This window comes from Brassica napus, chromosome C3 (assembly GCF_020379485.1).
Source record: "Brassica napus cultivar Da-Ae chromosome C3, Da-Ae, whole genome shotgun sequence".
Lineage (NCBI taxonomy): Eukaryota > Viridiplantae > Streptophyta > Magnoliopsida > Brassicales > Brassicaceae > Brassica > Brassica napus.
This window is the reverse complement of record NC_063446.1, coordinates 32723422-32749435: the sequence shown is the minus strand read 5'-3', so window position 1 is coordinate 32749435 and position 26014 is coordinate 32723422. Positions and strand designations below refer to the sequence as shown.

The 26014-nt window shown below is 39.5% G+C and overlaps 1 protein-coding gene and 1 non-coding gene across 2 annotated transcripts; one reads left to right on the top strand and one right to left on the bottom strand.

Annotated features, from left to right (window-relative positions):
- Positions 1–3452: 3452 nt before the first annotated feature.
- On the bottom strand, positions 3453–3559 carry LOC125584618. The gene has a single exon (XR_007321530.1). It is a non-coding gene; the product is annotated as a small nucleolar RNA R71 (small nucleolar RNA).
- Positions 3560–18742: 15183 nt separating this feature from the next.
- LOC106411687 (beta-amylase 1, chloroplastic) lies at positions 18743–21567 on the top strand. Its single transcript, XM_013852497.3, has 4 exons — positions 18743–19432; positions 20018–20228; positions 20342–20452; positions 20538–21567. Exons 1-4 carry the CDS (start codon positions 18930–18932, stop codon positions 21348–21350), a joined length of 1638 nt encoding a protein of 545 aa, XP_013707951.1. The 5' UTR covers positions 18743–18929; the 3' UTR covers positions 21351–21567.
- The last annotated feature ends 4447 nt before the right edge of the window (positions 21568–26014 follow it).

The following is a 26014-nucleotide window of genomic DNA, read 5'->3' as shown; positions in this document are numbered from 1 at the left end:
CACTTCTAAACAGCCTTCCATTGTTGCTGAAGCATCACACCTGTTGGTGTTATCTAGACCAATGTTGTTTACAATTGGGTTTGACTCCACAGAAAGATTAACAGCCCATGTCATATCATTATCTGAATGGTCCTCACCCACTAACAAAGTTTGTACAATAAGTAAATATGTAGAACCTGACCTGGTGTGCGAAATTAGCAAGTGCTGAGCGATGGTACTATTCAACTCAGAGAGAGTGACAGATTCAAGTTTCTTAATCCCACCATACTTGGAAGAAGATGAAGAGGAGCCTTCTTGAGCTCTATATAACCTGTGTGGTTAATGTAGTATTTAAATGATAGCATAATCTGAAATTGCTTTCAGGAATAAGCGACCTGGAATAAGACAGTACGCAAGGATTTTAACTGAAAACTCCACATAATTAAAACTGGCAGATGAGAGCCGATTATATTCACCTCCAACTAATTTTGGATAGATGTTGGTTGCAATCATCACCTTTGGCTCACCATGCAAGAGTACTAACTTTTCATGAAGTAAATTGGCTACCAAATCAAAAATGCTGATACAAACCATAGTTTCCCTGCAGATGAGGGTTGACGTTATTTAAAAACCATCTTTACTGGATACAGAAAACCATTAACGATGTGGTAAATTACCTTTGGATTGTTAACATCAGACGCTGAAAGCTGGTTTCATCGTAATAAAAGGTTGATACTCATCACCTGACCAAAAAAATTTGTTATATAAGTTAAGTAAACAGGATATATTAATCTATTTTTCAGGAAAGGTCTGTTGGGACGTTAATAGTTGAGAAACAAACCCGGGAAATCAACGTCAGAGTTAGCCAGAGCCAGTAGCTGTTCATACTTTTGAAACTGGAACTTCTCAGTTGGGATGGTACAGGATGTAACATTGACAGTTACTGGCATGAGTGTCGCCTGAAAACGCGTTAAAAAAAAAACATAATCAACAACCGGATCTGAGACCATCTCCCAAAGAGGGAAATTATAATTTAGAAAACATTTTTTGATATCTGTGAACCTAACGCTACAGTGTGTTCAAACACTCTGATGAACATGAGTTTGAATAACATTATTTTTTTAAACATAATCAACAATCAGATTCGAAACCAAAAATAGGATTTTCAAAACAACTGGATTCGAAACCGTCTCCCAAAGAGAAAAATAGAATTTTCATAACATATTTCTCACATAACTATGATCTTATACGCAGCCGTCTGTTCAAATACTACGATCAACATGAGTTTCTAGAACGGAATCACCTTTGAGTCAAGGAGGAGCATATCCACACCCATGAGCTTGATATCTTGCATATTTACATTGTTTTATCCATTCATCCATGAGCATTTTCATCATATAGATTAGGATTTAGTCATGTCTAGGTTGCATTTTGCATTCATTGTCCTTATTAGGTGTTGGAGTGTGCCATGGAGTGATTTGAGATGTTTGGGAGCATTGTGATCCAAAAGGAGGTGAAAGATGAGCATGGATGGAGCCTTTAGAGAAATCTCCTGTTGCTAAGATTTTGTGGAGACACAGAAAATTGAGTTAGCTTTCTAATGGAAGTGGTTTCAAGTCATTTGGAGATGTAATGAAGGAGTTATGATCAATTTACTAGAGGCATATCCATCCTGGTCGAGCATCGCAGAGTGACCTCTCAGAGCGACCTACCGAGGTCGCTCCCAGCCAGAGCGACCAGCCAGAGCGACTAGCTCAAGTCACTCCCAGCCAGAGCGACCAGCCAGAGCGACCAGATCAAGTCACTCGCGTTTTGACGGGTCGAGACACAAAGAAACGCGTCGGGAGTGACCTCCTGGAGCGACTATGCTAGGTCACTCCGCGTGTTTTGCTTGAACGATTTTTATGTTATTTCAGGGGCCTTTTGGTCATTTGTTTTGATGTTTTTACACTTTCTAAACCTAAGTTAAGTACTTTTTGTAAGATTGGGAGGCAGATAATCTCTTTTCTAGAGAAAAACTAGTAAAAAACCTCTTTTGATTCAGATTTTATTGCTTTCATCTTGTGTTCTTGTTGATTTCTTATCTATTTCTCTACATGGTTAATCTGAAATCCAATATGGGTTTAAGAGGAATCATGGAGATTAGTGAGTAATCACCTTTTGAATTCATGGGTTAGGGAGATTAAGGGTGATTAGGTTAGTTCTAGGATGTTTTAGTGTAGATCATTCTTGTTCCTTGCTAGTAGAGTATTCCTAATGCATCTTCTGAGTTGGCCACTCAAAAGTTGATCAATAGGCATTTTCCACCCGAAAGGTGTTTGATGAAATGCCTGAGACAACTCTCCTAGGCTTTTAGTATACTTTGCCAAAGACATTTGTTGTTAAAGGTGCTAAGATAGCTAATAGACTTGTTAGTAATGATTGCTTTCATATTATTCAACCAAAGACATTTGATGTTTGAGATATGTTAGCAAATGAGCATTTATCTAGACATAGAGCTTGCTTAGAATTGTGTCTAGGCTTAAGGTTGATAGTTTGATTGATCATTTGCCATCCTTAGTTCGATACTTGATCACCCATGGTCTAATCCCTATGCCCATGAGTTCTCTTTTCCCTTAGTCAAGAAAGTATCATTCTGTTATTGCTTTTTAGTTTTAGTCATAGCTTAAAACTCATCTAAATCATTGGTTGCACTTAGATTAAGTGAGTACTTGCATTCTCATTGCTTTGATATCCCTCAGAACTGGTTCGACAATCACTATACTACAACATTTGTCTTAGGAGCTTGAAAACTCTTAACATCAAATTGGCGCCGTTGCCAAATTCTGAGTAGATTTAAACATTGAGATTTAGTCACTTGCTTGAGACTAAGTCATTTTAATTTTGTTTTGTTACTGATTCTTCTTCTTCACCTACCTTTCACTTTCAGGTATATGGACTTGAGGAGCAGAGGTCCATCAAACCTAGTTCCAATAGTAGCAGACATCAGAGCTTTCGAGAGGGAGTGTACTAGAGCTAGAAGAGAAGAAGAACAACAAGCCCACTTGCAGAGATTGGATATTGATATGGCAGATCCACCGCAAGGGGCAGAACACCAACCGCGGGCAGCTCGACCCATTGGTACTTATGACCGGCCCAACATTCATGGTCATAGACTAGGAATCCGAGCACCGGCTATGGCAGCCAACAACTTTGAGGTCAAGTCAGGACTCCTCAACGTGATCGAGAACAACAAGTATCATGGCTTAGCTCTAGAGGACCCATTTGACCACTTGGACAAGTTCGACAGCTACTGTGGGTTGTCAAAAACCAATGGTGTGTCCGAAGATGCCTTAAAGCTCAAGCTATTCCCTTTCTCTTTGGGGGATAAGGCACGTCAGTGGGAGAAGTCTCTACCCAGCGACTATATCACCACTTGGGATGATTGCAAGAGAGCATTCTTGGAGAAGTTCTTCTCTACTTCAAGAACTGCTAAGCTGAGAAATGAGATTTCCAGTTTTCAACAGAAGAACTTGGAAGGCTTCAGCGAAGCGTGGGAGAGATTCAAGGGCTACCAAGCTCAATGCCCACACCATGGTTTCTCTAAGGAGAGCTTGCTGAGCACATTATACCGTGGTGCTCTTCCTAAGTACAGGGCCAGACTGGATACAGCTAGCAATGGGTTCTTCTTGGGGAGAACTGAGGAAGATGCAGAGGAGCTGGTTGACAACATGGTAAAGAGTGATGCAATCTTCAGTGGAGACCACGACAGAGGCAGTCGAACAGATGATAAGCAGACGAGGAAAGAGTTGAAAGCTCTACAGGATAAGATAGACATCTTCCTTGCTCATAAAGCCCCACAAGAGCAGCTGCACTTTGTTGGTAACCCAAGCCAAGAGACACCACCTGTGTTCCATGAGGTTGAGGGTTTGGAAGGTCAGGAAGAGCTGTGTTTCATCAACAACAATGGTAGCTGGTACAAAAAAGAGCCCAACTTTCAGTACAACAACTACCAACAGAAATCCTATCCCAACAACCAACAGAGTGGTTATCCGCCTCGAAACAACCAGCAAGGCAGCTATCAACCACAGCAAAACCCCTCATCTGGTTCCTTTGCTCCTCAAGAGAGCAGCACTGACACCCTGCTGAAACAAATCTTGGAGTCTCAGACTAGAAGTGAGAAGCATGTTGGTTATGAGTTGAAGAACCTTCATTCCAAGATTGATGGGAGTTACAATGAGTTCAACAACAAGTTCTCACATCTTGCTTCTACAGTCAAGAATTTAGAGAATCAGTTTGCTTCCATGAACACTCACTAGACTCGCCAGAAAGGATCTCTACCTGGAAAATCTGACCAAAACCCCAAGGAGGCCAAAGCTATCACCCTTAAGAGTGGTAAGCAGTTACCTCCTACAACCCTCACCAGGGATGCTGAGAAACTAGGTGAAGAGGTGGCCATCAACTTAGATGATGAAGTGGTGATTGTTGATGAGAAAATCAATGATGAAATCTTGGAGAAGATTGTGGAAGCCAAGGGTAAAGGAAAGGTTGGGGAAGCGAAGAAAACAGTGAAAGATGGTGAAGTTCTTGCTCCAGCAAGTGAGAATTCTTTTGTTCCTCCTCCCTATGAACCCAAACTACCATTCCCTGGTAGATTCAAGAGGCAGCTGCTAGAGAAGTACAAGGCTTTGTTTGAGAAGCAAATGAGTGAAGCTCAGGTTGCAATGCCCATCATCGATGCTTTCATGTTGATTCCTCAATACAACAAGTTCCTGAAAGATGTTGTAGCTGCAAAGAAGAAGGAAATGGAAAGCATGATGATTCTTACCCATGAGTGCAGTGCCATCATCCAAAGGCTTGATGTTCCAGAGAAGTTAGAGGATCCAGGATGCTTTACACTACCTTGTGCTCTTGGACCTATGGTATTTGAGAAATGTCTCTGCGATTTGGGAGCTAGTGTCAGCGTGATGCCTTTGTCTGTTGCAAAGAAGCTTGGATTCACTCAGTACAAGAAGTGTAAACTCTCTCTGGTGTTAGCTGATCGTTCAGTGAAGTACCCTGTGGGCATCTTAGAGGACCTACCTGTGAAGATTGGAAGGTATGAGATACCTACAGATTTTGTGGTGCTTGAGATGGGTGAGGAGGCTCAGGACCCATTGATTCTTGGAAGGCCATTCTTAGCTACAGCAGGAGCAATTGTTAAGGTGAAAGAGGGCACGATTGATCTCCATTTGGGTAAAGGGCATGTTCTCCACTTTGACATCAAGGAGAAAATGAAGAAACCAATTGTGTTCGGGCAAGCCTTCTACATTGAAGAGATGGGCACTCTTACTGATGAGCACCTTGAAGAGTTACCACCTGAGGACGACGAGGAGGGAGCATCTCCCTCTACTCATTCTCCATAGAAGGTAACCCACTACTTTCCCTTGTATATACCATTTCGTTTTTGCATATTAGTTTTCTCTTTTGGGTATCTCTCTCTCCTTGACAACACAGAGACTGTGTCATTTAAGTTTGGGGGAGGTACCAAGTATTTGATCACGTTTGCTTTGATGATTTTGAGTCTCATGCATTGCATTATACATTTATATTTGCATAAAAAAAAATTCATTTAGTTTGCATCATTGGCATTTCTAGGAGAGTCTAGAGCATATAGGTTGCATTTACTTGCATTGGGAGCAATGATTTGAAATGCCTTGTAAAGAACATTACTTTGCACCTGAATAGCTTATGCACCTCTCAAAAACACTTGTATGCTTCGAGCCTTGAAGACTCTTCCTGAAACTTGTTGATTGCTGAAACTCAGTCTTTGAAGCCAACTACAACCTTATTTGAACTGAACGAACTTAATGCTTCTTGCTCATGGTCCCTTGTGTACTGAGTCATGGCTATACACACTTGAGTTGTCACATCCTTTATGCCAATCTTATTTTGTCAAACTCTAGTGGTAGACCACTCCCAAAACCTTTCCCTTCTTTTAAGCTTTCATTGTTTGATGAGTGAGACCTTCTTCGGAAAGTCTTACATGTGCATAATGTTGAGAGTATCGGGAACGACAATGCTTGATCTTCATTTTTGCTAGATTGGGCACTCTATTGTCTAGCTATAGGTGGGGGGGGGGGGTGAGAGTTATGATTATGATTTGGGAGCAATGAAAAAGGAAAAGAAATGACTCTTTGTGTTTAAGTGAATTGTCTTATTGGGATAAGTAGAAAAACCTTTAGCTCAAGTTATGAAAAGTCTTGGCCCCCATCTAAAAAAAAAAAAGAAGAGATGAAATATAAAAAGAAAAGAAAAAGAAAGAAAAAGGGGGCTAGCAAAGTTGTTAGGAGCTAAGTAATGTTTTGAGGTTGTGGAAAATCCCTTGTAGATTTCAAAGAGAAGGAGTTAAAGTTCTTAGGATCTTTTGGTGAGAGATGTGAGTTGGGTTTGACATTTGGGAATGATTGTGTAATTGTATGATTGGAAAAGGGTAGAACAATGGAGATTGAGCATTGTATGCATGAGTTGATCCCTTTCTTAGATATAATATGTGCAATGTCAAGGCTACTTGTTTTGAGAGTAAACCACTTTAAAAGATCATGGATTTTGAACCTCTTGACCCACTTGAATAAAATCTTTCCCTTACCCAACCAAATGATTTGGACTAACTGACCATTTGCAAGAATTCACCTACTGTTTTGTGCTTATCGAATGTGAGAGTTGGTTGATTTGAATATGTGGATGATTGATGATGAGTGTAAGGGCAAAAAGAGTTGAGATAGGCCTAGAGAAGCTAGAGTGTAATAAGAGAGTGTGCTAATTGTGTGTGCTAGTTGTGTTTCTTTTGGCTATGAGCTCCCAACTTCAAACCTCTCTCCCTATGAGTTCTAGAAAGTTCACTTGTGGACAAGTAAAAGAACAAGTTTGGGGGAGTTGATATCTTGCATATTTACATTGTTTTATCCATTCATCCATGAGCATTTTCATCATATAGATTAGGATTTAGCCATGTCTAGGTTGCATTTTGCATTCATTGTCCTTATTAGGTGTTGGAGTGTGCCATGGAGTGATTTGAGATGTTTGGGAGCATTGTGATCCAAAAGGAGGTGAAAGATGAGCATGGATGGAGCCTTTAGAGAAATCTCCTGTTGCTAATATTTTGTGGAGACACATAAAATTTAGTTAGCTTTCTAATGGAAGTGGTTTCAAGTCATTTGAAGATGTAATGAAGGAGTTATGATCAATTTACTAGAGGCATATCCATCCTGGTCGAGCATCGCAGAGTGACCTCTCAGAGCGACCTACCGAGGTCGCTCCCAGCCAGAGCGACTAGCTCAAGTCACTCCCAGCCAGAGCGACCATCTCAAGTCACTCGCGTTTTGACGGGTCGAGACACAAAGAAACGCGTCGGGAGTGACCTCCTGGAGCGACTATGCTAGGTCACTCCGCGTGTTTTGCTTGAACGATTTTTATGTTATTTCAGGGGCCTTTTGGTCATTTGTTTTGATGTTTTTACACTTTCTAAACCTAAGTTAAGTACTTTTTGTAAGATTGGGAGGCAGATAATCTCTTTTCTAGAGAAGAACTAGTAAAAAACCTCTTTTGATTCAGATTTCATTGCTTTCATCTTGTGTTCTTGTTGATTTCTTATCTATTTCTCTACATGGTTAATCTTAAATCCAATATAGGTTTAAGAGGAATCATGGAGATTAGTGAGTAATCACCTTTTGAATTCATGGGTTAGGGAGATTAAGGGTGATTAGGTTAGTTCTAGGATGTTTTAGTGTAGATCATTCTTGTTCCTTGCTAGTAGAGTATTCCTAATGCATCTTCTGAGTTGGCCACTCAAAAGTTGATCAATAGGCATTTCCCACCCGAAAGGTGTTTGATGAAATGCCTGAGACAACTCTCCTAGGCTTTTAGTATACTTTGCCAAAGACATTTGTTGTTAAAGGTGCTAAGATAGCTAATAGACTTGTTAGTAATGATTGCTTTCATATTATTCAACCAAAGACATTTGATGTTTGAGATATGTTAGCAAATGAGCATTTATCTAGACATAGAGCTTGCTTAGAATTGTGTCTAGGCTTAAGGTTGATAGTTTGATTGATCATTTGCCATCCTTAGTTCGATACTTGATCACCCAAGGTCTAATCCCTATGCCCATGAGTTCTCTTTTCCCTTAGTCAAGAAAGTATCATTCTGTTATTGCTTTTTAGTTTTAGTCATAGCTTAAAACTCATCTAAATCATTGGTTGCACTTAGATTAAGTGAGTACTTGCATTCTCATTGCTTTGATATCCCTCAGAACTGGTTCGACAATCACTATACTACAACATTTGTCTTAGGAGCTTGAAAACTCTTAACATCAGAGCTCGCCACCCCGTTCGTTTCTGGATTCTCAAAACCTGAGGTGAACCTCAACAGTGAAAGAACAATGTCCTGCCTTCAAATTAGCGAAAATAATAGATGAGTTACCAATTTTACTGAGAACAAAGTTTCCATTGTAGCAGGTTTGGTGAGGGAAGAAGACTGACCTTTATATAGGAAAAGTTTCCCTGGCTGGAAGGGAGTTAAGAATGGTTGATTGAGTAATCATGGATGGTCTGGGTCCAAGGAGTAAAGATGATTGTTAGTGACGATGAACCACTGAATCCTGTAACGTATGATATACGTTGAATCGGAGATGGAACGACAGGAAAGAAACCAACAGGGAAATTCAATACGAAGTGAATATTTGACACAGGGAACTTACCAGCAACTCCATTATAGTTTGACCTACTCGGATCTTGAGAAAGGATGAAACCTAGAATCCATCACTTTTTCAGGTCACGACAAAAATAAGCATCCCGTAGGCGGCAGTTGAATGAAACGTTGCAGCCCATGGAAACACTCGTAGAGGCCCATTAACAACACTCCCTAAACGGCAGAAATAAAACTCGCTGGACACGTGTCAGACTTACGGACCTCGACTTATCCATGTGGCTGTCGACGTGTCTCAAGGAGAAGAGAAGAAACAGTCTTTTATAATAACTAGAGACTAGAGACTAGAGATTTTTCCGGGCTACGCCCGGGGTTTTCCCCTATATTGTAATTTTATTTAGTTTATTATGGAGTTTGGATTTGACTAAATAATTTATACTTAGATTGAATATGGTATATAAATTATTTTAAAAAAATGCAATTATTTGTATTGATTTTGTTGACTAAATTTTAAAATTATTAAAATTTAATTTTTTTTTCTTTCAATATCAAAATACATATAAGTTGGTAACCAAACTGAATTAAAAAAATTAGTTCAAATTCAATTATTCGTTTATCTTGTTTATTTAAATTTATGAAAATATGGTCAAAATTAGCATATAATTCGAACAGTTTTTAACGTTAAAATCAACCAATATATATTTTAAAATTTTAATATTGATTATTTGTTATTTGGTGATAAGAAAATCTATATGAATTTGTTATTAAGTGTTAAGACACTGAAGAAATGAAGAACAATTGAAATCCAAAAGTAATGTACATTAAAAGAATCCTTAAATTATGTCAAATACTTTTGTGTCCATGCAGCAAAACAACATATTAAAAAATTAAAATTATAATAATATTCTCTAAGAGCTATTTGTATGTTTTCCATAAGAAAACCAAAAGAATGTAGTTGATTTTTTTAAAAAGATTGACAATTTATGTTTTTTTAATCGACGTTCACTCATTGCCTTCAATCATGCTCACTAATAGAAATTCCGGTTCTAATAATTGGTCTTGGGGCTGTAGAGAGGGGGGTTCACAGCGTGCCATGTATAAACCTCAATATGACTCATATAATCTCTATGGTTCATCATATCGAAGTATCATATTATTATATATTTTACCTTGCAACAAAAAATCAGCGTTTCTGTACGTAGAGACTCTCTAGTAGAGAGTGAACCATCCATAAGTATTACGTTTGGTTCTTAAATACGCTTTACAAAGTTCTGAAAAACTCTCATTTGTTCTTTTCTTTCTGTAAACATCAAAATGTTTCCTTGTTGAGCCTGTACAACGTCATTTCTTGCTGCTTAAGTAACAACGGATCCTCTTCGTCCACCAGACAAAAGATTCAGATAATTCTTGACATTGAATTTGTTGTTGATGTTCTGAGAATCTAGTGTCTTTTCCTCCAAAAAAAATCTAATCCGTGAACTTTGTAATCTACATCACCGAACTGCACCGGACTTACTTCTTCACTTGCGTTTCGTTCATGAAAACCCTCTGTTCAACTGCCTCTTGGAAAAACCCATGAATAGCAAGCATTAGATATGTGCACATAAGAACAAGTTTTGTCTAGATCCGGCTTCATCAAACACTTTACTACTCGTTCAGCCATCTCAACGTCACCAGTTTTCTTGCAAGTAGAAAGAAAAGAGCTCCATTAATAGTGGCTTCTTCCACTGTTATATATGTTTTTATTATTGCTCCGGCTTTCTCCAATAGCTCTGCTTCACCCAACATATGTTGTATTGGTTCTGTCATTAGTTAAATTTTGTGACTTGCTATGAAGGTGATTAGATATTTGATAACTGTAAATTTGAATTTGTCCTGAATTAGAGAAGACAACTGGTTTTTTTATCAGTTTAGTGATGAGTTAAAAGCATGTTATCTAATATGTGTGTATTGGTAGATGCAATTTTTTTTCCAACATGAGACTTGTCAGTCTCCACAAACTGTTATTTTAATTATAAAAACCAACGAATAAGTTCTTCCTGCAACTCATTTACAAATTACAATATCTTCATTTACCAATACTTTCTTCCTTTTTCAGTTTACAGCTTCCCGTAACCATATGTTCTTTTCATGTTGGTTTGCAGCTTCACCGACTCTGTCTGAGCTCCTCTTTCGCACATGCCTGATCCCATACAATTTAATATATATTGGAACCAATTTATCACACCACAGCAACATGAATCCCATATGGAAGACCGTAAATTCAAATTTTGGAATCAAACAAAGAGTAGACAGGTGCTAAATTATTTCAAGACTATTGTCTAATTAAAAATGATTATATTTGAATACACTAACATCCACGGTTGAACTAAAGAGCAATTAGATTAACTTAACAACCCAGTTAGTATGGTCTAAATTTCTTGTAAGTAATTATAGATCAAAAGGAAGCATCACAAAAAGGCCTACCTTTTCTTTATTGCTAAGATATCAGAACTTGGGCTTACCTTCCAGATGTGTCAATATTGAGGTACCTGATAACAAACCAAAGTATGAGCAACATTAGTTGAAGAACTGCACGGAAAAATCCTAAAAACTTATTCAGAGCTAAATATAGTACACCTGAACCATATAAGCAAATAAACAAACACAATACACTTTGGCATGCAAACAAAGACGTTTCAGTGAATATATATTTCTCCAGATGCTGAGATGTACAACACAGAACACCACCATAGTTTTCGATGTATAAATCTCCAAATATCCTTTTCTACTCAAGCTATTGGAGATGGCAGTGGAGTGACCAGTTCAATAATATCGATGCAGTCATACATATACATTTCTCCTACAAAACAAAATCACAGACATGAGTGAGTGCGCCCATTTATTATATATACTCAGGCGCGGATGGTTTCTAACTGTCCGAAAAAGGTTTGAACAAAAGACGCAGAGACCATTTCTTAACATAGAAAATTTGATAGACGACCCAGAAAACACATACAAAATTTGATAAAAGACCTAAGGAGAAAAGAAATAATGAAAGGAATCAGAAAGTGAAAAGTAAACTAATTAGGGTTTAAGCATGCTACCATGAAATCACGTTGCTTTGTAAATATTTTTTTCTTTCTCGGCGGTGCAATCTACACATCAAGCTACCGTACGTCGTTCTCAACACAAACTTTCTCACCGCAACATAGCCTCCTCGCAAAACTTACAAATGTAAACATGAAAATCAGCTTTTCTTTGACTATATTCTTACACTACAAGAAAACAGGCGGATACTGACAGACAAAATCGTCAGAAGTTCGTCGGAATAGGCGGATACTGACGAATTTCTGACGACAGTGGTCGTCGGTATCATTTCGTCGGAAAAAAAAATTCGTCAGAATTTCGTCAGAGTTTCCGACGACTTTCTGATGAATACCGATAAACCACATTCTGACGAACTTCCGACGACACTCCGATAACATATTCAGAGAACATAATTCATCGGAAACACTATATTCCGACGAATTAGGTCGTCAGAATATACTGACGAATTAGAGTCGTCGGAATATAGCGACAAGCAGGTTCGTCGGAATATTCCGACGACACTAATTCGTCAGTATATTCTGACGACCTGTACTCATCGGTATATTCCGACAACTATGATTCGTCAGTATATTTCGACGAACCGGTTTGTCGGTATATTCTGACGACTCTGATTCGTCAGAATATACCATTTTTAAATATGAATAACTTTTGCATTTATAAATATTGTTTAATATTAAAAATTAATATATACACAAAATCTGAAATTTAAAACTAATAATATTTTAGAATTTAAATTCATAGAAACTTAAATAGAAAAAAAACATTCATCAAGTTTTAAAATTCATAAAAAACTAAGAACCCTAAGGTAACAAACGATCTAGCTTTTCCAATATCTCGCCGTTGGTCTTCTTTTGAGATTCCAGCTGAGCAAGGATTGGCATTCTCAGAAAGAATAGTGGTGTTCTGCTCCTCCAATGCCACAATCCGTTCATCTTTTTTCTGTAGCTGCTCTAGAATCATGGGATCGGTATACGGAACTTGCGAAGAAGACGCCGGATACGTAGAAGCACGGCGGGCCAACCCAACTAAACGTCCTCCTTTCCTTTTAGGAACCGCCTACAAAAATATTTAAAGTTAGTAAACTACATTATAAAATAAATATATTAATAAAAAAATTACCTTTTCGACCATCTCATTTATTTGCAATCGGAACATGTTGGTCGAAGCTCCCGTAGAATCGCCGTCACCAGAGAGAGGCTGAGAAGATAGAAGATCTTCTTTTTGAGTTTCCACCAAGTCAACGACGGATCTGATCACGACGTCCTGAATTTGACCCGTCTTCTTGTTAGTGTGAGCCTCCTTAATAAGTTGAAGACGATCAACGGGATTACCGTCATTTGCTTCAATCTAAAAAATAGTCATTAGCCAAAGAATATATAAAAATATTTATTTAAATAAATATAAAGATAAAAAAAATAGAACTTACAAGTTGATCCTCCTTAGAAGACATAGAGCAAGCGCCGAGGTTGTGCACATACATACCTTTCCCGCCACGATCGCTCTTCCGGTTCTTGGAGTTCTTAAGAGACGTCGCTGCAGTGTCGTCCTTCTCCCAATGGACTATCAACTGCTCCCACACCGTCCCTTTGATGTACCGTGGCCTCTTGTTCTTCTGCCATACTGTCTTCCAAGGGTTGATCTGCTTCGTATAAGTGTCCATGGCCTTTTCGTTGAATTTCTGACGAACTGTTTCCGTGAGACCGGACTCCCAATTGAACTTTTGCTACAAAACACACATAATTTAATTAGTAGATATATATAAAAAAAATTGGAAAATGCTTTAAAAAAAACTGAAGAGTTACCGCAAACTGACGAAACCACAACTCCCGGTCCTCTCGAGGAATCACACTCCACTTCGAATATCCGGTATGGAGCATGGAATACATCATATTGTTGATACTCCTGCTAATGCCATTGCTCGACTTGTTGAACCTTTTAAAAAAATGCATGTTAGAAAGTTAATTAATGGAAAAACACTACAAATAAAATAAAAATACTAACCAAGTTGTATGTCCCGGTCGTGGGTTGGGATGGAGAACCGGGAGATGCTCTCGACCTGGTTGTTGAACCAATTGTTGAACTGACATGACCCCCGGATCCTCCTGAGCAGCTGGAGCGGGAGCGGGAGTGGGAGCAGGAACATATGCGGGAACCGGGTTTTGTTCGTGAGAAGATCCCGATGGATGGGAACTGCTCGCCGAACTACCTCGGCCGCCACGGGGTGCAGAACGACGGGATGCGGAATGACGTGCTTCCTCGGACCTAAAAAATAAATGTTAATACATCAAAAGATTATTAAATATATTAAAAAATGATTTTCTATTTAAAATGTTTTAATTTATATATTTAAATCTAAAAATGATTTTTATATATATGTATGTATAAAAAATTATAAATGTTTACTAAAAATATAGAAATGGTTGTTAAATATATTAAAAATTATTTTTACATCTAAAAATGATATATATATATATGTATGTATAAAAAAAATTATAAATATTTTTAAAATATTTTATAGATATAGAACTGGTTGTTAAATATATAAAAATATATATATACATTTTTATCTATATAAACAAATATAAAATCGTTTTATCTAAAAAAAATATTTATAAAACGTTTATAAATATAGAAAAGGTTGTTAAATATATATAAAACTTTTAAAAAACGTTTTATTATATATAATATATTACTGGAAACCCCAAAAACAATTTTAAAAATACAAAAATGTTTTCAATCCAAAAAAAATTAAAACAACAATCCAAACAACAATCCTAACTAATAGATCCTAAACTATCCATTCAATCTTAAAGTTTTCAATCAAACAACCTTAAATCCTAAGATCTAACTTCCTAAACCCTAAAAAATTGAAATACACAAAGGTTTTATAGAATCTTACATGATTTGTGGAGTGGGGGAAGAGATCTGACGGTGGGAAGAGGAATCGCCGGAGATGGGAGCTCGCAAATCGCCGGAGTCGCCGTCAAAGAGAGAGAAATCAGAGAGAGTTTAGAGAGAGAGGCGGAAATGGCAAAGAAGGAAACGTCCAGGGTTTTTATCTTTAATGATTCCGATGGACACGTATCCGTCGGAATTTCGTCGGAATCATTAAATATATGTTCGCAAAAATTTTCACGCGGTTTCTTTTTCCCGGGTAATTTGATATTCCGACGGAATTAGTAATGTTGTCAGAATTTCGTCGGATATTAAATTCGTCGGAATGTCGTCGGTATTTTCCGACGGATTACTGACGGATTTTTCCTACGGAATTCCGACGACGTAGTGTTTAGGGGTTGAACACAAGTTTCTAAATGCAAAATCCAAATCTTTAATAAAATATATAGTATTTGCATAAAGATTTAACTATAAAAATGTTTACATAACACGATTTTTCACAAAAACATTTTTGTAGTATAAGATTAGATGAATATGATTGTATAAGTATATGAGTGTTATGATGAGATGTTATGAAAACCATGATATACATACATAAATATTTTAATGAGTTGTTATATTTGAACGGTTACGATCTAATACTATACTAAACACTTATTATGTGTTATTTTCATATTTTCGGTATCCAAATTTATATATATTTTGATATGAAATTTTTTAAAAACATAAGTCCTCGGAAATACCTCGGAATATACCGAGGACATTCCGACGAATTTAACGAGTTCGTCGGAATGTCCTCGGTATATTCCGAGGTATTTCCGAAGAACTGGTCTACTTAGAATGAAACCATTTTTCGTCGCTATGTCGTCGGTATATAGTGACGGAATACCGACAGACTTGTTTTAAAAAAAAAAAAAACTTATGTAATTACAACAACTAGTACATACAAGTCAAATAATAAGAATTCCTAATCAGAATCATCAGAATCTTCAGAATCTTCATCAAACTCCCCAACCTCAGCTTTGTCCTCTGAATGTACAACAACATCAAGTCCAAACTCGGTAAAATTCTCAATGAGTTCAACATCTGCCAAATCTTCAACTGCACTCAAGTTGCTGGTAGAGTCTGGTTGTAATGGTTCATTAACAGAAGTTCCATCCACTCATCCCAATATGGCAGATCCCAGAAAATACTCTTTTTGTGCCAGTTATATAGCTCTCCAACCGCATCGACTCGAATGTTTTCATGTCCACCTACGTCTGGCGTCCTACCTGCACCAAAATCCCTCAACTGCTTCCACAATTTTTCCCCACTAACTTCCTCAGGTGGACCATCAAACACCTACTTGTTCTTCTTAAACAAAGTCTTACTCCTACGGTATGGATGATCAGGTGGTAGAAATCTTCTGTGACAGTCAAACCAACACGTTTTCCTTCCGTGCTTTAGTTGGAAAGCATCTGTGTCATCTTGACAATATGGACATGATAGCCTCCCATGTGTTGTCCATCCGGATAACATACCATATGCTGGAAAGTCACTTATTGTCCACATAAGTACTGCCCGCATATAAAAGTTTTCTTTGCACGAAACATCGTATGTCTCAAAACCATGCGCCCATAGTTGTTGCAACTCATATATCAGTGGTTGAAGAAACACGTCTAGTGATCTCTTGGGATGCTCTGGCCCGGGGACGAGAATTGAGAGGAACAAAACCTCTCGTCGCATGCACAAGCTTGGCGGTAAATTGTACGGTGTCACAATAAATGGCCATAGAGAATACTGTCTTCCACTCTTTTCATATGGGCTGAAACCATCAGTACATAATCCAAGATAAACATTTCTTCTCTCTTCCGCAAATTATGTATATGTTGACTGGAAATGTTTCCAAGCCTTCGCATCTGAAGGATGTCTAATCTCACCATTTGTGGAATGCTCTGCATGCCATCTCATTGCTTTTGCTGTGCACTAACACTAATACAACCTCTGCAATCTTTTCGTCAAAGGCAAATACCACATTCTTTTGAACGGGATCGGAACTCTTCCCCTCGTCTCCTGATAACGAGGTTTCCTACAAAATTTGCAGTTATCTCGTTCCTTATCTGCTCCCCAGTAGATCATGCAGTTGTCAATACATACATCTATCACTTCGTACGGTAGTTGAAGACCCACAATAAGTTTCTGAACCTCGTAGTATGAACCCGGTGCAAGATTATCCTCAGGTAGAATACCTCTGACAAAATCAGTAATCGCATCCACACATTCTTCAGCCAAATTATAGTCTGTCTTAATACCCATCAATCTAGTTGCAGATGATAAGGGTGAATGACCATCTCTACAACCTTTATACAAAGGTTGTTTTCCGGTATCCAACATGTCAAAAAATCTCCTAGATTCGGGATTTGGTTCTTCCCCTCTATAATGATTATGTACCATCTGCACAGAACCTACACCATAATCTATATCCGATCTAGGTTCTTCTAACCTAATATCAGGCTGAGGTTCGCTAACATGCTGAGGTTCGCTAGTACTACCATATTCATAACCAGTTTCCCTATGAAGATACCAAACTTTATAATTACATGAAAATCCTCTCATATACAAATGAGTCCAAACATCAAATTCTCTTATAATCCTATTATTATTGCAAGTAGAGCAGAGACATCTTAACATACCGGTTTTTGCATCCGGTTGATGTTCAACAAGCTTCATGAATTCTCCAATCCCTTGACTGTATTCTTCCGTAAGTAAATTGGTGTTGGGATCCATATGAGGTTTATCCATCCACAAACGATAATAAACTCCTGAAGACATGATTTTCTCGGAATTGTTGTGATTAGAGAGAGTGAAGAGAGAATGAAGAGTGAATGAGTTGAATGAGGAGAGGTTGTATTTATAGAAAATTGCTTACGACAGTCCGACGACATTCCGACGACCCTAACGGTCATATCCGTCAAAATTCCATCGGTATTTTCCTATCTCAACGGCTATAAAACGGTCATATGTATTTGTCGGCAACGGTCAAAAGGTTTGTCAGAAATTCGTCGGTATATGCCGACGAACTTCCGACGACAGCGACAGTTATATTATTGATCGCAAGGTCGTCGGAAAGTCGTCGGTATATACCGACGAATTTCGGACGAACATAACGGTTATATATTAAATCGGAATGTCGTCGGAATTGTGTCGGTATATACCGACGCTCACTCTTTGGTCGGAAAGTCGTCGGTATATACCGACGAATATTCTGTCGGAATATAGCGTGTTTTCTTGTAGTGTTATACGAATCTACAATGAAGGAATAATACAAACCTGGAGTTCTTTTGCTCTGAGAAGTCATAAGGATGGTTCCTAAATTGGGACGATATGATGAGGTCTGTTTGGGACCTGGATCATGCCATCGGTTTATATAGTGGTAAAATCTCTTAGGTTGTTGATTTTTTCTGTCACTAATGAGACTTTATGACGTTAAAAGGTGGGTCGCCAACGTTAGGGAGAATCAAAAAAGGTTGCAACGGCTGGGTTACGCAGATGGGAGTGAGGAAGATGAAGAGTGTGAGTGTTAAAGTTCAAAAAATAGAAAAAATTGAAGAGTGTGTGGCAATGAACGCGGGATAAAAATGAAATAAGGATAGGGTTTTCGTTGAGATCAATGCTGAGTCTGGATATGGGTTTCAATGGGATAGAAAAAAAAGCCCATTTGTTTTTTTCACTCTACAAAGTAGCAAGGACGTGGCAGAATAACTTTTTTTTATTGGCTGATTATTTTTGGTGACGTGGCAGCCTAGAAATTCAGCATATTGGCCTTTTAGTATTGTGATAGATAGATAGATTCGAATGGTTAAAGAGGAATTAAGTGGTTAGGTTGAGCCGTTGAGGTTAATATATATAAGAGATTGAATTAAACCAGAATCGGTTAAAAATAGTCGAAGAAAAACCAAGGCGGTATAGGTAAATAAACCGGTAGTTACAGTTAATAAGCACTGTTTATCCACATCATACGCTTTATACAGGTGTCGCCAACTCAGCTACTACATCCTCGAGATCTAATTAAAATAGTGGTCTTTATCCAACATCGTCGTCACGTGCGTGTTGCTACATCAGCGACGATTATTATTATCATTTTCAATGCTTTCCCCTATAAATACACTTCCCTTTCTCCTCCTCTCCAGATCTCCTCCTCCTACGTTACACAGTTTCTAATTTCAAAAAAAAAAGAAACAGAAAATCCAATTTGTGATTATATTCAAACGATCGATTCTCAAACTCGTTTTATTTTCTCGGGAAAATTACATAGAGAGAAAATGGCGCTTCGTTTACCGCATCAGCTCGGAGCTCTCGCCGGAACTCCGATCAAGTCCCGTGAAATAACCACCCCGTCGGCGAATTCATCTCTATCGGTTTCACCACCGTCGGCGAGGGTGCATAAAGCGATGAACCTGAATCACAACAAGGCTCGCGGAATGAATCCGGTTTTAGCATTCGCGGTGGAGACGACGGAGGAGCGAAGAACGCACAGAGAAGGAGGAGTTCCGGTTTTCGTGATGATGCCGCTGGATAGCGTGACGATGGGGAACGCGGTGAATCGGAGGAAGGCGATGAGAGCGAGTCTTCAGGCGTTGAGGAGCGGAGGTGTGGAAGGGATCATGATAGATGTGTGGTGGGGTTTGGTGGAGAGGGAAGCTCCGGGAGGTTATAACTGGGGAGGGTACGAGGAGGTGCTTCAGATGGCGAGGAAGGTGGGGCTAAAGGTTCAGGCTGTTATGTCTTTTCATCAGTGCGGTGGTAATGTTGGTGACTCTGTCTCGTAAGTACTTCTTCTCTACATTGATCTTTGTATTGTACGTTTTTTTGATACTAAAGATTGCATTTTTAAGCTTTGGTGTATGTTTGTGTGCAATTTGGATTGGATTTACAGTGAATGTTTAGTTTGACTATGAAACTTGATTAAGATTTTAGAATTGAAATGAAGAGGAGTAGGATTAGAGGCTTGGAAAATAGCAGATTTTCATCAATTGATTAATGGAGTGACGTGACGTGCACGGGAATTGCGTTGAAACAATGTTCTAGAGGAGAGTGACTCTTAAAGAAGCCACTACATCTTCTTGTTGTCCCTTGTTTTAGGCCTTTTTCGTATTCTTTTGTTTTTTTCTTTCTTCTCATTCGTCTTATGTCTCTTCCAAGGTTTTGATTACGAAAGATTGATTTGGTAGAAAAAGATGTTTCTTTTGGATGGACCAGTTGAACAATTAAACCAATGAATATATTGTTGTCTTTGGTAGAGAGTTAGTTCATGTATATTTTTTATTTGGTTGAAGTGGCTGGCTGTCTTAGCATTTCATAAGTGAGATTCGGGGTGGTTCTGATTGAGAACTTTTATGTTCTTCACCAGTATTCCTCTGCCTCAGTGGGTTGTTGAAGAGGTTGACAAGGATCCAGACCTTGCATACACTGATCAGTGGGGAAGAAGGAACCATGAGTATATATCACTTGGTGCTGATACACTCCCTGTTCTCAGAGGTCGAACACCCGTGCAGTGCTTCTCTGATTTCATGCGTGCTTTCCGAGACAACTTCAAGCATCTTCTGGGAGACACCATTGTGGTAATTGCACCTTCTCTTTTACCCATTTCGTGTCTCATATCAGAAACATGCCTCTCTGACTTTCTCTGTTTCTCTACTAAATGATTTGAGTTTTTATCGAATTCGTTTTACAGGAAATCCAAGTGGGAATGGGACCAGCAGGAGAGCTGCGTTACCCTTCATACCCCGAGCAGGACGGGACATGGAACTTCCCAGGGATTGGAGCCTTCCAATGCTATGACAAGGTAATCACTCATTAACAGCCTCTGCTTCATTTTGCAAATAATGTAATAATACTGAACTGTGTTTACTTGCTATGATTGATGCCAGTACTCATTAAGCAGCTTGAAAGCAGCAGCTGAGGCTTATGGGAAGCCAGAGTGGGGCAGTACTGGCCCAACCGATGCTGGTCACTACAATAACTGGCCAGAAGACACTCACTTTTTCAAAAAAGAAGACGGTGGCTGGAACACAGAGTACGGAGAGTTCTTCCTCACTTGGTACTCCCAGATGTTGCTAAATCACGGCGAGCGGATCCTTTCCTCAGCCAAATCAATCTTCGAAAACACTGATGTCAAACTCTCAGCCAAAGTCGCCGGAATCCACTGGCACTATGGGACACGCTCACACGCCCCTGAGCTCACGGCAGGATACTACAACACAAGGCTCAGAGACGGATACCTACCCATCGCCCAAATGCTAGCCAGACACAGCGCTGTATTCAACTTTACCTGTATCGAGATGAGAGACCACGAGCAGCCTCAAGACGCGCTTTGTGCACCAGAGCAGCTAGTGAACCAGGTGGCTTTAGCCACTCTAGCTGCAGAAGTTCCTCTAGCTGGTGAAAACGCGTTGCCTAGGTACGATGACTACGCCCACGAGCAGATCGTCAAGGCGTCAGCGCTGAGCTTTGATCAGGACAGCGAGGGGGGAAACAGAGAGATGTGCGCGTTTACTTACCTGAGGATGAATCCCGAGCTGTTTAAGGCGGAGAATTGGAGGAGATTCGTATGGTTTGTGAAGAAGATGGGTGAAGGGAGAGACTCTCATAGGTGTTGGGAAGAAGTGGAGCGTGAGGCTGAGCATTTTGTGCATGTTACTCAGCCGCTGGTTCAAGAAGCTGCAGTGGCTCTCACTCACTAAAGCTGCAGTTGTTCAATGGTTTGTGTTTGTATGCTATATAATGTAATGATTATTATGATGATGCTGAAAAGATCTTAGGCTGATGTGTATGTATTGGTAGTCCCACAGCTTTGTTTTTTTTTTTGGGTCAGGTTTGTGGCAGTGTACTCCTAATGTATGCTTAACATATGTATGTACCTTCTCCTTTTTGTTCTTATAGTGATGTTGTTTATTATAACATGAAGAAGATTTGAAGGTTTCCTTTAATAATATTCAAAATTATGAATAATTAAATGATTGATGAATGTGACACTGTAACTTGTAACTATACTTGCAAATTGATGCCTTTTTGTTTTGCTTAGTTCATGTGCTTTTGCAGGGTTTGTAAAATTATCAAGTGAAACCAGAACTGTTTCCGATTCAGTGATATAAAATGAAGAAAACTGAGACTAAAATATCTGCCAAAAGGTGTAATATGCTAGTATTATTCAAAATTCGACAGGAAAAAGAAATATAAAGATGGTGAAAAATCTATATATCCAATGATCAATCTAACAGAAAATAGCTACAAAAGATTATCTCAGAGGTTACTACACTAGTATATGGTGGTGTTCACTCTTCACAATCTGGAGAAATCACTGACAAAAAAACAACTTATTGTGCCAGTAAAAGTATATCAACATAGATAATTCAAAATTTTAAGAAGCTATTATATGCTTATCCAAGTCCTTGATCAATGTTTTCACCAAAAGAACGACTATAGTTAGGGAGAAAAGAGATTCTTCTGATTAGTAGAAAATGTTTATACTCCATATATGTTTCAGTGTCATTTTACAATTCCAATATAAATTATACTTACATTCAGCTGAAAATTAATTGCAAACTGCATTTGTTTTATAAATAATTTTATTTATCTCAAATATTATTGGTCAGAAAAATGTAATTAATAACAACTTACATATATTTCCGCTAATTTCTTACTATGTATGAAAAATGTTTAATTGATACTTATTCAGAAACGAAAGGAGCACAATAGGGCACTAGCAACTGAAAACAAGGGAAACACCAACTCTCATCTTCCCTAGCCCAACCTTCCCAACTACCTCGGAACAAATACCATGCATATAAGATAAGTCGTATGTGTTACCAAAAAAAGAAGAAGACAGAGAGCCGTATTAAGAGGTAAGTTTCACGTGAAGAGACATCTTAAACCTGTTAGTGAATATACGATTAGATATGATTAGATATGTAAATATCTTTGTGATACACTTAGATACTCTCTAGAACCATCTAATGTATTGTATATATATTCTCACGTCAATGATAATACTCTCTACAGAGTTTCCTAAACTTACATGGTATCAGACGCTAAACCCTAGCCTCCAAGCTAAAGCGATCGATCCAGCCTCCGCTCTCTTTCTTTCTCTCTTCTTCTGTTTCTCTATCTCGTTCCCCTCTCTCTTCTTCTTCAAAACCATGGCCGCCCTTGCTTCTGCAAATGACAAGCCCTATGGGATTTCGCAAATCAAAGCTTACATCCCGATCACTCTTGACATGAGCAAACTCAACTACGACAAGTGGCGTGAGCTTTTTGAGACACATTGCGTAAGCTTTGGTGTCGTCCAACATCTCGACGGCTCTTCTCTCCCGACTCCGGAAACTGAAAAGGAGTGGAAATAGCGCGATGGACTCGTTAAGATGTGGATCTAAGGAACCATATCCGACTCCATCATTGATATCGTTCTCAAGAAGAACGCTACTGCTCGCGAGTTATGGCTCTCCATCGAAAGCCTGTTCCGCGATAATAAGGAAGCTCGTGCACTCCAACTCGAAAACGAGCTTCGTACAATGGTCATAGGTGATCTCTCCGTTCATGATTATTGCCAAAAGATGAAAACCACTGCTGATCTCCTTGCCAATATTGATGCTCATGTGTATAAACGCGCCTTGGTGTTACACCTCTTGAACGGTCTCTCTGACAAGTTCGACTCCATCATTAATGTCGTACAGCACAAGGTACCGTTCCCGACTCTCCTCGAAGTAAGATCAATGCTACAGATGGAAGAGGCACGTCTCTCGAAACAACAGAAACCAACTGCTTGCCATCATGACACTTCTTCTTCTCCAACGGTTCTCTACGCCGGATCTGACAGCAATCCATGAAACTCCAACAACAACATCAACAACTCTGGACGTGGTAACAAAGGACGCAATCGTGGTGGTGCTCCATTTCGAGGAAGAGGCCGGTCCTCAAACAATTGGCAACAACAACAGGTGAATCCCTACGCCTCACTGTGGTACTACCAACAACCACCTCCGGTCTATCCTCCCTTCACCCCATATCCGGCGTACTCTCCATACTCCACGCCCCACCAGCCACGACCTGGCAACACAGGCTACTCTGGCACTCTAGGGTCTCACCCATCGACACCCTCTCATCTGGCAAACATGGCTCAGCAGGCGGCTCCTCCACAAATGACACAGCTCCCTGCTGCTCTCAACCATGCCTTCAATACGGTGACCTTCCAAGAACCTGACAACGTGTGGTATATGGATTCTGGAGCATCCACACATATCACCGCCAACACAGGTAACCTACAATCTCTTTTTAATACTAGCACCATGCCTCATGTTACCGTCGGTAACGGTTCCTTAGCTGCCGTAAAGAACATGGGTCATGGTATCATTAAAAATCTTATATCAATCCGCAAGTTTGTTACTGATAACCTTTGTGCCATTGAATTTGATCCTTTCGGTTTTTGTATAAAGGACCTGCAGACTCGGAACACTCTGCTCCGATGTGATAGCTCAGGCCCCCTCTATTCAGTGACGCCTTCTCCACCACCATTATCTCATTCCGATCTCTCCATCGCGTCACTAGATAGGTCCGTCTGGCACAAAAGGCTCGGTCATCCCAACAACTCTATTCTTACTCGCATCTTATCTTCTTTTTCTTCTAGCATTCCCAGAACCGACTTGACAACATTGGGTCAAGCGTGTCAGCTTGGGAAGCAAACTTGGTTACCATTTTTTTATTCTAAGACTGTTGTTACTTCTCCTTTTGAAATAGTCCATTCAGATATTTGGACATCTCCTATCTCTAGCATTAGTGGGATGAAATACTATCTTATCTTTCTTGATCATTATTCTCACTTTCTTTGGATCTATCCGCTTCATCAAAAAAGTGAAACTTTGAGCAAATATTTTCACTTCTCTAATTATGTGCAGAATCAGTTTAACCGACAAATAAAATCGCTACAATGCGATAATGGCGGAGAGTATGATAACTGTTTGTTCAAGGAGCACTTTGCATCAACTGGCACACTCTTCCGGTTCTCCTGTCCGCACACTTCGCAGCAAAATGGACGAGCTGAACGTATGCTTCGCACCATTAATAACATGATTCGCACGTTGTTATTTCAGGCGTCTGCCCCTCTGGAGTATTGGGTTGAAGCTTTACATACAGCAGCTCATCTTCTCAATATACTTCCATCTACAGCCATCGACAACGATGCTCCTCATACACGCTCTTGTTCAAGACGCAACCAACGTATCAACAACTCAGAACGTTTGGTTGCCTATGCTACCCGAATCTCATCTCCACAGAGAAGCACAAACTGGCGCAACGATCAACACCATGTGCCTTCCTCGGGTACCCTCAAGACCATCGTGGATATAGGTGCCTTGACCTCAAGACCAAACGACTCATACTTTCTCTCCACGTCGTGTTCGATGAAATGGTATTTCCCTTTTTTTTTCCTTCTCATAATTCTATAGCTTGCTCTACTCCGTTAATTCTTCCTCCTCCTATTATTCGACCCACAACAACTCCTACAGCTCCACCTCCTTCTCCACCACCTTCGCCTCACATTCTCTCACCGCCTGTCTCACCTCAGCCTCCATCTCCACAAATCAATCCTACACCTCCTGCTCCTGCTCCTCAAAACACTCATTCCATGGTAACTCGAGGTAAAAGCGGTATCATAAAACCGCGTCTTCCCGTGTGTCTTCACACTGATAATTCTATCTCTCCATTACCTATCTCACATGTTCAGGCAGCAAAGGATCCATTATGGAATAATTATATGAATGTAGAACATGATGCTTATACTAAAAAGGGAACGTGGGTTCTTGTGCCACGTCCCAAAAATACTAACATTTTGCGTTTTGTGTGGCTATATAAGCATAAATTCAATGCAGATGGAAGCCTCAAATGCCACAAATCTCGTCTCGTAGCCAATGGCAAGTCGCAGCAACCGGGCATAGACTGTGATGAGACGTTCAGTTCTGTTGTCAAACCTGCAATGATCCGCACAGTTCTCCATGTTGCTCTCGTACGCGGCCACTTCATCAACTCGACATCAAAAAGGCATTCCTAAATGGTGATCTTCAAGAGACGGTATACATGCACCAACCATCCGGCTTCGTCGACTAGAGTAAATCCAAACATGTCTGCCTCTTGAAGCGCTCTCTCTACGGACTCAAGCAGGCACCTCGAACGTGGAACATACGCTTTGCCTCATACACCAGACGTCTTGGTTTTCGTCAGAGCACCTCCGACAACTCATTGTTCGTACTCTGCTCTGGCTCAGACCTTGCCTACTTGCTCCTATACGTAGATGATATCATTCTTACTGCCTCATTTACCAGTCTCCTGTAACACCTTATCAAGTGTCTCAGCTCCG